This window comes from Babylonia areolata, chromosome 12, assembly GCF_041734735.1.
Source record: "Babylonia areolata isolate BAREFJ2019XMU chromosome 12, ASM4173473v1, whole genome shotgun sequence".
NCBI classification, from domain to species: Eukaryota; Metazoa; Mollusca; class Gastropoda; order Neogastropoda; family Buccinidae; genus Babylonia; species Babylonia areolata.
In genome coordinates, this window is record NC_134887.1 from 23,262,964 (window position 1) to 23,277,110 (window position 14,147).

General features: G+C 39.9%; 1 protein-coding gene across 5 annotated transcripts in view; it reads left to right on the forward strand.

Annotated features, from left to right (window-relative positions):
* The window catches only part of LOC143288459 (uncharacterized), a 260,746-nt gene that overhangs the window by 102,687 nt on the left and 143,912 nt on the right, over positions 1-14,147 (forward strand). For all 5 annotated transcript variants that reach the window (XM_076596974.1, XM_076596975.1, XM_076596978.1 and 2 more), the window contains exon 3: positions 13,027-13,182. In XM_076596974.1, the coding sequence (XP_076453089.1) occupies positions 13,027-13,182 (156 nt within the window). The remainder of the gene's footprint in view (positions 1-13,026; positions 13,183-14,147) is intronic.

Below are 14,147 nucleotides of genomic sequence, written 5' to 3' on the forward strand. Positions count from 1 at the left end.
AGAGCGGACCGGGCAAGACGGCTCGTCTTTTCACTGTTAGCCACGCGAAATTTGGCCAAACAGAGCAAACCGATAGGCCTAGTTTGCATCAGTTTGACATGGTACAGTATATGTATCACCAAACATGGAGTATAATACAAACTCCTCCATTCTCTACCAACTTTCAGACCATTTAACATTAAACAACCTGTTCTCTTCTTTTCATTCAGCATATAGATCTGCCGATACCACTGAAACTGCTTTGTTGAAAGTGATTAATGACCTGTTGCTGTCTGTTGATGAAGATAAACTGTGTTAACTTTGCTTGATCTCTCGGCTGCGTTTGACACAATAGACCACAGTATACTCCTTTCCAAACTTGAACATGTTTTGGGGATTCACTCAACAGTTCTGAACTGGTTTTCTTCATACCTGTCCAACTGCTTCCAGATTGTCTCTGTTAATAACTTTAAGTCTGATCCAACCCTGATCTCCAATGGTGTGCCACAAGGCTCTGTCCTAGGCCCCATTCTGTTCGTTCTGTACACTGCTCCTCTTTCTGATGTCATTTCCGGTCATTCTGTTCTTCACCACGCTTTTGCTGATGATACTCAGCTACAAAAGTCTCCAGAATCAAACCAAGTGCACAGTCTGATTCTGTCAGTGCATGATTATATTATCGATGTTTATTGTTAAATCCTGGATAACATTCAGCAAAGTTAAATGATGACAAAACTGGGGGTGTTCAGAAAGAGTGGTCATGAATAATTTTTGTAACTTGTAATATTTTTCTTTCACATAAAGCTCCCTGAGCTCTTAGAGAGAAAGGGCGCTATATAAGTGTACATTATGCCCATTTTGGCAAATTTCTGAAGAAGAGATCCACTCTGACAGGTACACACATATATATAAGTATGCACTCAAGGCCTGATAAGCAAGTTGGGTTATGCTGCTGGTCAGGCATCTGCCCAGCAGATGTGGTGTAGCGTATATGGATTTGTTTGAACGCAGGGACGCCTTCTTGAGAAAATGAAACATTTGAAGTTGAATATATATGACCGCCATCTGGAATTTCAATGCGAGTAATTTGCTTTTGTGTCTGTTTCTGCCTTTTTCATTTTCTTTCTGTTGTCTCTTCCTTTCCAGAGTTTGTTCCCGATTATATTTTCTAGTGTTTTTTGTTGTTGTTGTTGTTGTTGTTCTTCTTCTTCTTCTTTTCTCTCTTCTTCTCCTCAGCATGTGTGTGTGTGTGTGTGTGTGTGTGTGTGTGTGTGTGTGTGTGTGTGTGTGTGTGTGTGTGGTGTTGTTGTATGATAGGACCTCGTGTGTTGTGAATGACACACCGTGTTCTGTGGAATCCTTTAGACGTTTTTCCTTTTTGTCATGGAATATAATTGGTTTCCGTTCTAAGTTGATATTTCGTGACTTTGAAACATATATTTATTTCATCCTTTGATTTTATATTTCTTATTGAAACTTTTGAGGAAATCTGTGAAACTGATTTGTTTGCTGGGTTTAAAATATATGGGAAGCCTGCTCTTAAGTTTACAAAGCAAGGGAGGAAGTCTGGTGGAATTTTTTGTTTAGTTAGAAATGAATTTTGTCCATTTCTTCGTGAGTTAAATACCATATATGAAAATATATGTGCGTTCCTTATTGATAAACGATTATTTGGTTTCCTGAAAGATGTTCTTTACATATGTGTTTATGTGCCTCCAGAAGGATCTCCATTTTATACATACTTTGATTATGATCAAGGAATAACAATACTTGAAGCTTGTTTGACTGATTTACTGTTATTATTTGATGATGTTTATATAATGATCTGTGGTGACTTAGTCGAATCTTTAAAAGTTGTTCGGTTAATTCGATTCGTAGATATCAAGATTCTGTTGTTAACTCTTAAGGAAAAAAATTGCTGAACATGTGTACTGCATTAGATTTGACTATTTTAAATGGTTATGTAATGGCGACTTGGAAGGCCACTACACATTCATCAGTGAAAGCGGAAGCAGTGTGAACGTTTTTTTTTTTTTTTTTTTTTTTTTTTTTTTTTTTTTTGTCAACTGACCTTTACAGCGTTGTTTTCATATGTGTGTACATTACGTGTTGCTGATCGAGCCGAATCAGACCATTTTCCAATTGAATGTTGTATTTCATGTCCCACTGAGAATATGTTTACAAACAGCAAATCTGATGTTCATGTAATTGAAAAATTTGTGTGGAATGAGGATTATAGTCAAGCATTTGTTAGTAATTTGTGTGAGTTAAGTACCCAGGATAGACTTAAATTTGCTTTAGAAATGATTGATGTGAATGTTAATGAAGCTTTGGAGGTGTTTAACAACTGTATCCGCGACTGTGCAGCATGTATGAAAAAATCTAATTATTAGAGTGGATCAAAATAAACGAAATGAGGGTTGGTTTGATGGGGATTGTAGGATTAGTAGGACGAAGGTTCGTAGATTGTTGAGAAAATGTAGAAGAACGTTAGATAAAGATGATGAAATTTCATACGTAAGAGCTAGAAGAGAATATAAAAACACTTTAGTTAGAAAGCAAAAGTTGTTTAATAAAAAATCTTTTGGGCAGTCTTGAGTGTTTTATTAATAATCAACAAGAATTTTGGAAAAATATGAATAGACTTTGTTCTAAAAAGAAGCCGCCGAAGCATGATATTTATATTGATAAATGGTTTGGACATTTGAAAGCCTTATTTGATAGATTTATCATATGATAGTGATGAATATGTGCTACCAGATGTGGAGAATCACTCTATGAATCGCCCTATTTCACACGATGTTCTTTTTGCGCTTAGAAAGGGTTAAAAAAACAAAACAACAACAACAACAAAAAAACACAGTAAAGTTGCAGGTCCCGATGGTATTCTTGGGAAATTCTTAAAAACCTCTTGTGAACAAAGTATACACTTTTTCGTAAAGTTCTTCAACAAGCTATTTGATGAGGGTATTTATCCTGAAAGCTGGTGTGAGGCTGTTATCCACCCATTATATAAGAAAGGTAATATTAATGATACAAATAATTATAGAGGCATATCACTATCAAATATTAGTAGCAGAGTGGTTAGTACAATAATTAATCGGTGACTTCAGGAATTTGTTGAGGAAAATAATGTAACTGGGGAGTATCAAGCTGGTTTTAAGCGAGGATGTTCAACAGCTGACCTCTTTGGCCTTAATTCAGAAACAGTTTTCTTATAATCGCAAACTTTATGTTGCCTTTATTGATTTTGAAAAGGTGATTGATTCTATTAACAGGAGCATATTATGGCCTATCTTAGTTAAACATGGTATTAGAGAAAAGCTTTTTAATTGTGTTAAGAGTATGTATAATGTTGTAAAAACAAGAATCAGATCTGGAGACAAGCTTACTGATTATATTAATTGTACTAGAGGTGTGAAACAAGGGGATGTGTGCAGTCCTATCTTATTTTCATTATTCATAAATGAATTGGCAATAGAAGTAATAGAGAAGGGTAGGCATGGTGCTGTGTTTATAATTGATTATTTTGAATTGTTTGTTTTATTACTAGCGGATGATATAGTTTTGTTCGCAGAAACTGTTACTGGTTTACAGTCTCAACTAAACAGCCTGAGAAATGCAGCAAGTAAATTACAGTTATGTGTTAATTTGAATAAAAGTAATATTATTGTATTTAGGAAGGGGGGTATTTGGCCGTGAGGGAAAGGTGGTTTTCTGATGGTGTTGCATTGTCTGTTGTGAATGCTTATAAATACCTTGCAATTCTTTTTTCAACTCGTTTACGTTTTGTAGCAGCATGTAGAGACCTGTCTAGTAGAGCAAAAAATGTATTGATATTTGTGTTGAGGAAATTGTTTGTATTGAATAGCAATTCTTTGGATCTTTTTCTTAAAATTTTTGATGCTCAAATGCAACCCATTGTGCAATATGGATCAGAACTGTGGGGACTGGATAAAAAAAGCTATTGTGCATTGTGAGTCAGTGCATTTGTTTGGGTTAAAAAGTTTTTAGGGGTTAGTTTGAGAATACCAAATGACTAAGTTTATGGTGAGACGAATAGGTATCCTATTTATATTAACTCTGCAGTTAGATGTGTCAGTTATTGGCTAAAATTACAAAAAATGAATAATGATAGATTGCCATGAAAAGCTTATGACATGTTGTATGATTTAGACTTGAAGGGAAAAAATAACTGGGTTTCTAATGTACGATTATGTTTATTTGAACTTGGTTTTGGGTATGCTTGGGTTAACAAGGAGTGGGTGACGAAAAATTATTTGTGCGAATTATCCGCCGACTGATTGACTGCAGATGGCAAGATTGGGAAAATCACATTAAGTATAGTGACAGATTTAATTTATATAAAGTGTAATGTTCGACTCATTTAGTGAAGCAATATCTGTCTCTGAATTTAGATCGTTATTTACGATTTATCTTGACCAGATTTAGATTTGGCATAACCGAAATTAATGTTCATCAGTTTCGCTATAACAATAGAAATAAATTTGCTTTGTTATCACCATTGTGCAAAGTCTCTATTGAAGATGAAGTTAATTTGTGTGCATCATCTTCGTGTGAAATTCTTACCTAATAAGTATTATACAGATCCATGTTTGTTCCGATTAGGTCTACTGATGGCTTCTAGCAATGAAAGTATCGTTCGTAGTTTGGCACTTTATCTGTTCAAAGCATTTCAGCTGCGAGTATCTCTTGTATCATAAATTTTGTGAGGACCTGTGGTGCTCATCTGTGTATTGATTATCAACTCTGTTGTTGCCCCTCTTCATATGAGGCCATGGCCTTAAATGAATAAAATATCTCGGTCTTGGTCTCTCTCTCTCTCTCTCTCTCTCTCTCTCTCTCTCTGTGAGACGCGCGTTCCTGCATTATATAATCTTTTGTGTTTCAGTAATACTTAAATGTGCTTGTATTCAGAAGGGTAAAAAATACTGTTGTAAAACAACTTAGTGCCTAAAACACTTCTCGTTGTGGTGTCAGACCATCAGGTGTGAGCCAGGAATCTCCGAATAACATACTGGAGAAGAGCGGGGAAAACACTTGACCTGGCGGAGAGTTTATTGAAGGCTTTATGGCAGCAGTCTGATAACCGGTGCCGTGGCATTAAGTGGTGAGTGGAGAGGGTGAAGAGGAAGGTGTTAGTTGTCAATATGTAGCGGCAGCTTGTTCGACACACAAACCGCTTACCTGCTCAGAAGTGTCAGCAGTCACACCTGGGTAACTGTTCACACGTCGTGACATGATACACAATGGCTCAGATCCTTTTCCCACTCCATTTTGTTTATGGATCTTAAAAGGGACATTCTTCTCTCTCACTCTCCCCGGCATGTGAAACTAAACACTGGCACATTATAATCCACCATGTGGGCGTTCTTCTTACTCCTGTTCAGTCGAAATATCTTTGTTCATGTTACAGTGGCCAGAGGTGCTGAGATCGTGCAAACCGATCAGGTTTTATCTTGCTTGACTCTGACAGCACAAGTCTTGTAGTAGGTTAAAAGTGTGTGTGCAAGTGATTCTGTGTCTTTCTGTCACTGTCCCACCCTCCCCGCCATTACCTTCCCCCAAAGGAAACGTGATAAAGCATGGAAAGGGGTAGATAGACTGGGCCACAAAGACCAGAAAGGAGCATTTTTGCAGATTATCGGGTCAGGTTTTCCACCTTGTGTTGCGTATTGCTTGTGGAGCCTGTCGTGCCTATTGTCGGATGTTGGAGACAGAGTGGAGGAGAGATGTGTGTGTCAGTGGGTGCCTGACATTACAGACAATGATTTGAGCTCATGCTGGGTCCTTCACATGTGGGCTCTGGAGTGTTGGCCATGCTCATCAGTGTTGACAGTGTGCCCTGGGCTCTGCCTGTGGTAAGGGAGAGTGTCATCTCGGTGGTTTATGAGGCAGAATCAGTGCTCACATGGTCGACGGGTGCTCACACACACACACACACACACACACACGCAAATGAGAGAGAGATAAATTAACATTTTTACGTAGATTTTATACACATGTAGAATGGATGATATGATTTTACAAAGCACGTATCTTAGTTTGAATTTGAAAATTAAACTGCAGACAGAATGAAAATAAACGGTGACAAAACTATCATTGCGGTATGACTGTGTGTGTGTGTGTGTGTGTGTGGAATGTCACATGACAGTCACAGAAAAGATAGTTTTGTTCAGACAGTGCACAAGGAGAATATCAACCTACGGTGTTGGTTCTGTGATTGGCTGGCTGTCATATTGAACAAGTGTGCTGACCCCACCTGTAGGCACTCGTCGATCATTGCCCCACCTAGTTGTGACACCCATAGCCATTAGGTGTCTTCTGTCAGGCAGAGTTCATCCATCCATGTCTGTATCCCGCTTTCCACTTCATCAGCAGGCTGTGTGTTGCAGGGTACATGTTTGACACCTGGCGGTTCGGGGTTATTGAGGGCAGTACTTTCAGTTCATTACGTGAATGTGTTCACAAGCTATCTGATAATATTATGTAGCCATGAACCCGAGTGGTATATTATATAAAGGGGACGGTACAAAAGAATTACTAATGATTTACTGAATTAAAGGAGAGAAAAGATCCACGCACTGGCCCAGGGACATATAGCAGGCCAGTCACAAAAGGGTTTTTCTATATTGTTTTACTTCAGTTGTTAAGTAATGAGAGGAGAAGAATAAAGAATAAGAGAAGACAATGCCTGAATAAGTATAACAAACAATTGTCATTAAGTACAACATGTCAGGAATGCAAATGGATAGTAAGCACATGTATACATATTACATGGAAAGACCACCACTCGGTTTGGGATAAGCAGCAACATAAGATTAGATAATGCATATATGTGTAAAGACATTGACATCAAATGACATTTCTAATACATTTAAATAGTGGAAAGTGGCTAAAACTAAGCTGATTTAGTGAAAGTACACTGACAGTATAGATTTAAGTAAAGATCATACTGTGTCAAAGCGACTCAAATGAATCAGTTATGATGTTGCGCTGTGCTGGAGTAAGCCGTATAGCAGAGAGCATAATCGCTGAATTACAATTAACATACTGTGATACATATCAGATGGTTTTAACCAAGAACTGTTGTTAATCCAGCACTATCTTGTAATCACCACAACAAAATACTACACACATCTTGGTCCTGACTAAGTACACTGTAGCAGTACAGCCGATAACAGCATGTAGAAAAGATAGAATCAGTGGCTTTGATATTAAATACTGGCAAACTGAGAGACCAGATAGTAATCAGTGCACAACACAAAGATTGGAAGAACAGTCATGGCTTAACCATTAAGTGGTGAATAACTTACACAAGTAATCCCTTGCATCAAAGCCAAATATCAACATAGCTAAGCTTGTGCTCAACATTTAAATCTCCTCCACAGAAGCAGGATAAGTAACCTTACCTTCATCAGGGACAGCAAATGAGAAAGAACATGTCATCATAGAACATTCTTGAACAAACTATCACTGTCCAGAGACATCACTGACTGTGACGTTGAAAAGAATGAAAGCATATGGCGACATGGCGATTATTTAGATCAATCATAGCCGAGCTGTGACTATAATTATGTCAAAGCAATAACTGAACCAAGTAAACCAAACTAAGGCAGTATCAACATATTCATATGAACACAAGTACTGTGTCAAAGAATACAATTTACAAATCATCAGCACATTTTACACACAGTACTTACAGCAGTATGGCGATGACACTTAGATGAACAGACTATAGATAAATAAACGAGAGAAAAAAACCCCAAACAAACAAAAAACGCGATGACACTGGCTGTTGCACCAACACACACTCTGTGTACAACACAGCAAGAGAGAGAGAGCAGGCTCTAGCCGGTGACTGGCCAGGTGGAAAGTGACCAGTCATCACCTGCTTTGGCTATTTAAGCAAGTTAAGCGAACTGCAATGATGCTCATGTGTGCTGCAAAGCAAACTGGCTCAAATCTGGCTAAATTTGATCAGAATTGTGTTTGTTACAAGGTGTTCAGATTGATCGCAAAAGAAACATCGCAACACCTACTTTCTAATGAGTATAAAATGAAGTGTTGATTATTCAAGATGAATTTATAATCTTAATTTGTCACCTGAAAAGGGTCAGTTTTAGCGAGCTTGTCGCTGAAAGTTACAAACTGTGTTAAATCAGTTTAACGTAGGCAAACATAAATAGTATAAGATTTAAAGATGGGATTGTGACGATTCTGCCAGTATATAATACTTGTAGTTTACTGATCTGACAAAAGAGAGATTTAATGAAATACGGTGTGTTAGAAACACAGTTTTCAGCTCAGCCAAAGCCGTCAGGCAATGCTTGGTGTGGAGTGATTGTCGTTAAGTGTGGACAATGAAAATCGGCTTTGTATCTTTTAAATACCTGATCTGTTCTCAACCGAACACTATAATGGTGCGTTTTTAGTTTCCAACAGCAGTCACATTCAGAACTGTAGGCTGCAGCATTATGTGTGACGAGAAAGACAAAATGACGTAAGCTTAGTGTCAGTTGAAATCTTTACACTGACAAAGGATTAAACTGAAATCAACTGTGCTTCTAACTGATTAAAGTGTGTGTGTAAGCACAACAAATATAATTTTGCAGTGAACAATACAGAGACTTGATTTAATGAATGTTTAGGAGTAGTTGTTTAAAAGGGGCTTTGCAATTACAATTCGAATGGCGCAGCATTCTGCAGGAGTCGTTGAAGACCGGCATGTTAGTTGCGAAAAAGGAGTCTGCTATACGGCTTGTGCCTGAAGTAGTATCTGAAGCCAGCTGAGCGCTTGGCTACAATTAGACTGTTTCTTTTCCATGGTCGTTGATCAAGAGAATGATCAGACTGTTTGTTGCCATTCATGAATCCGTATCAAACTTGTTGTTTTTTCATGAAATATAAATCTGCAGTTCATGAAACAACATGTTAATGTTATTTAATATGAATAAGTATGTAAGACATCAAAGTAAAATGTGCTGAACAAAAATAATTACTGATTTCTGTGAAGAGTGAAATCAGCAGTGTCAGGAAAAAACATTCAGCGATTAGTTTACTTTGGGAAAAAGATTAGAAAAACGGACTTTTCCGTCTCATCCACTTCCAGACCAGACGTGTTTATAAAACAGGGAAAAATAAGGCTGTCTGGACCACACAGAGCAATGGGTATTTGTCAGTGCAAAAGACGTAAAAACGCAAAGGCACCGAGTTGACTTTAAGACATACTGCTGTAAGCACTTGAAGAGGGCAATGGCGTTGGTATTACAAGCCCTTGACAGTCCTGTGCGTGACCTGTGCATGCACTTGGCAGTGGTCATTGAAGACTGAGTGCCTGCACCACAGGAGGAAAGTTGTTCATTGTCTGCCGTTTATTGAGGCTGTGCATTGGTATCAATCATCGCTGATTCAGCTCGTTGACGATGGTAAAAAACAAAACAAAAAAAAACGGAGTCCTTCTGTTAGGCTGTGTCTGCTGCTGGGCCCTTCGCTTATGTCAGTGTGGACACATTTTGTGCATGTAGTGTATGCAAATGAGCATGCAGTATGTGTGTGTGGGTGTGCGCGCGCGCGCGCATGTGCGCTTGTGGGCACCGGCACGTGTGTGCACAGGTGGTAGTAGGTTGGGTAGGATAGGGTCTTGACAACACAGTGTTTGTTTCGTCTGCATTCATCGATACCCATTCGGAACGTGATCACTTGTATCAACTGTTGTGAGTGTGAGCATTTGTGTGAATGAATTTGTATCTAACTGAATGAATGTGCACGTAGTGTGTTTGTGTGTGTGTGTGCGCGCGCGCGCGTGTGTAGTCCAAATGATCATGTAAATTGCTTTGGAGAATATATTCAGATGTTTTATCTTTCTCGCCCCCTTGTCCGAAGAGTGTTACAACTCGTAATCAGTAATGGACAAAAAAAAAAAAAGAGAAAAAAAAGAAGAAGCAACAACAAGAATGATAACAACATAAAAACCGTTTTCATTGTCCGTCATCATCATAATCATCATCATCAACAGCAGCAGCAGAAGCAGCAGAATCTTAAACAGTCAGATTTTGCACTGTCTGTGTACTTTCATATCATCATCGTCATCATCATCAGTCATGGTTTTACATCGTGTATTTCTTGTGCAGCTAAGAGTTGCACAGCAGCTGGAATTTTCTGCGCTTGCACGTGTGTGTCAAATAGTTTCCTTTACAGTTACATTTTCGATAACCTTGGCCGTGAACACTGGCTGGCTGTGACTGGCATTGTCTGACCGAATGCATTTGGTTGGATCTTCAGGTCACACAGTAATGATTAAAATTTATTTTGTAAGAACTGAAGAGTTCAAGAGACGATGCTTTCAACATACCTTAAACAGTCCTTTCTCATTTATGCCAACAGTGAGCTTAAAGGTGTTCCGGTGATCTGTTTTACACCTGTCTACCAGAGGAAATAAATCCGAACACAATCACAGAAGATGGTACTTTTCAGCCGTTGTCTTACACATTCCTGCGTGTGGGATGCTTATGTTTCAGAATTAATTGACCTTTGATCCAAATCTGCTCTTGCTGACGACGTCACACACACACACACACACACACAGTGGTATCACTCTGTAAATAAGTGTTTGTTTGGTCTAATAGGGGTTGTAAATAATCCCTATGATACCCAGTTGATTCATAAACCTAGGTAAATGAATAGGCTTGTTGACCTATTTATATAAGTAAAGTTTTATGTTGATTGTTGATATAACTGTGATATTTAAAACCATATTTATTACAGATACTGTCGGTATCTGATTTAAAGATGTCCATTTTTACTATTAGTTTTATGTTATTCTTATGAGTACATATATAATGCACATTTAGTCATGAATCTTGTTTTATCTCTTATTCTTATGATTACATATATAATGTACATTTAGTCATGAATCGGTTTGGTTCCCCCCGCCTCCCCCCTCAGTATGTTCTTTTTTTCTTCTTTCTTTCTTTCTTAAGGGGGTGGAGGTTATTAGGCGGCGGGGCAAATTATACTTGATAGACTCCAGCATGTGAGAAAATGTACATTATTGCCAGTGGAGAAAAAAAAACACCAAAGAAACCCAGATAGCTGCCAACGAGATAGAGTGAAGAGAAAGAGATATGGTGGGCTAGTAAGGTGAGGGAAGCTGACGAAAGAAATTGGTGTTGTGATCAACTGCTGCACCCCCTCCTCCCCCCCCCCCCCCCCACACACACACACACACGGGACCCTAAAGCGGTGCAGCAGACCACTTGACGAGTCCCAGATGAGAAGCTCACAGTTCCAGGAGGAGGGAGGTGGTGGTGGGGGGGGGGGGGGGGGGAGCCAAGTGGGATCTTAGGACTTGTTATTTCACAAGCTGTATCTATCCCATTTCGTTCCCAACAGTGAGCAGTCTTTCATTGCACTCAGTTATTTGCACTTTTCCCTTCTCCTTAGGAGAAAATTTGTTGAAGATGGCTCTCCACCTTCTGTTAGGGCGAAACTGTGCAGTTTGTAGGCAGGTAATGAGCCGCTTGTTCCTCCTGCAGCTGCTGCCACTTCAGCTGAAGATGGCCGCTCAAAAGGGAGGTTAATTTCTATAGGCCTGTAGTGCCTCTCTTCACTTCTTTTCAACTCCACTCACTGCTTATCGCTTTGTGTAGCATCTTTCTTTCAGTCCACTTAACCGCTAACTCATTGCCCTTCCCGCTAATAGAACGAAGGGGGCGAAAGTAAAACATCAGTTTAGCAAAGTTATGAATTTTAATCGACTGCAACTGCTTGCTCACCCTCGGAAAACTTGCATCTGAAGTATTCACATAACATGCCATGTCAGAAAAAAAGATGAATGAATGAATAATAACAAAAAAACAACAACAAAAACATCAACAACAGCATTAAACACACACACACACACACACACACACACACACACACACACACACACACACACAAACAAAAAAAACACCCAAAAAAACAAACAAACAAACAACAAAAAACAAACACGAAAAGGACGGGAATAGTATCTAGGACAGTAGGATATAGAGGAGTGTGGGGTTGAGTGTGTTTGTCGCAAGATATTTCTATGAGAATAAAACGCTATAATTGTCTGTTGTCAGAGTTTGCAAAGCATTAAATCAAGACCCTTGACTTGTGTTAAAATATATTCTTTTTACGATAACCGAATTGTACATAATTATAAGTAGTAAAGTACTGCCAAAACCATCAGATAAATCTCTCTCTCCCACCCCCTCACTCTCTCCCTCCCCCCCTTCTCTCTCTCTCTCTCTCTCTCTCTCTCTCTCTCTCTTAAGGCGAAAGCCACACTGTTCTGCTAAATTCTAGTTGCGTTCACTACCGTTCCTCTAAGTACCACAGTAGGACAGGGCTTCACTCCCTGACCAGAAGTGTACATGACAGAAACATTCAGAACGAACTCTCATCTTTGCCTGTCCCCTCTCCTACCCCTATGTACCTCGTGCCTTCTTTCCATCAGACAGGTCTGCAGGACTGGAAGCAAAGAGGTTCTTTGCTGTTAGGCTGGATCCAGTTCATGTAATGGTGAACTTCATTGTATCTGAAGTGAACACTTTGAAAGACTGTTAAAAGCATACCAAGCGCCCAGAAGACACACCAGCTGGACAAATCTATCAACCAGGCCGGCATTGTAATGATTATCTACGTGGTTTTGCTCGCTTAACACCCAATTTATTCCCCGCATCCAGCCGACCCTCTTCTACATCACACGTGAACCTTCTGGAGGCCAGGTCCTGCCAGCATCACCGCTGTCTTTTCCCAGTCAGCGTCCTTTGCCGTCCCAGTGAAATGTCTTTTATTTCACACACTTACAGCTCTGATACTCGCATGCCGCACCCCCACCCGAATCCCCCCGCTTTTACCTCTCTCTTCTTTCAGGTGACTTGAAGTCTGTATCAACATATTATAAACCGTGGGTTGTTTGCGAGACTGAATGTCATTAACACGTACCTTGCTGGTTTGTGTTGTATGTTAATAAAAGTTGCTGCGCATATGTTTCAGCACTCCTCTCCCTCTCCGCTGCCATCACCACGGTCCTTGCTGCTGTTGTCTGGAGGCGAGGAGGACAGGACGTCCACAGAGGATTCCTCCATAGGTCATAGGGACAGTGGGCCTTGTCAGCCCCCACGCTGTGTGTCCAGGGACCGCTTCAGTGATGTGAGTACTTCTCTTTCTAAACTTCTCTGCGCATGCCTTAGTGAAGTGTTGTTGTTGTGGACAGCAACAGTGGTGTAAGCAAACTGACCCAGCCACATGTGAGACAAAAGAGCAAGACCAGTTTTTGCACAGTCCGCCCTTGTTTCACCTCTGCTTAGTCACTGCTCAAGCCCCTCCTGATGGAGTCTTCAACAGATCGAAAACAGGAGAGTGAAGCTCCAAGGAAAATAAATGGCAGTAAACAATCGAACTTGATCAGTCGATGATGGGTCTTCCGCATGGAAGGTCTGGATTGAAAGGAAAATGACCACCGACAAAGACCTGCATACTGTGTGAGGGCATCTTGTGGATGTGAAGGTCATCGATAGCCAACACATATCATTGTGGGCTCTTTCACCCCAGACCAACTCCTGCTAACACTTCACTGCGCCCTACACGGCTCAAGTAAGGAGTCGGGGATAACACAGACCAGTCGCACATGCTCGATAAATGAAACGTAGACTTTACAGATGTAGACGTGTACGGCAGGTGCTTTTATCGTTTGGATTATAGTTGACTCCGGATTTTGAAGCAGTTTTAATGATACACAGTGTTGTGCATAAGCGTCGGCCTCTGCACCTTCATCCATCCGCCCACCCCACCATTGATGCTGTTACAACACAGCCACACCACATTATGACACAAAAAGAATAAACACGCGCGCACGCGCACACACACACACACACACACACACACACACACACACACACACACACACACACACACACACACACTCACTCACTCACTCACTCACACACACACGTTTTATTTGGAAAGCTTTTTCTGTCAGTTGTCAAAGGTAACATTGAACAAAATTAAAATGAACAATAGAATAATGGATGCAAACATATGCATGTAACTAGACTTTCTGTCATTTATTACTGACTTCGTAAAGATGCATAAGCCAAATCGAGGGTTGAAGGTGG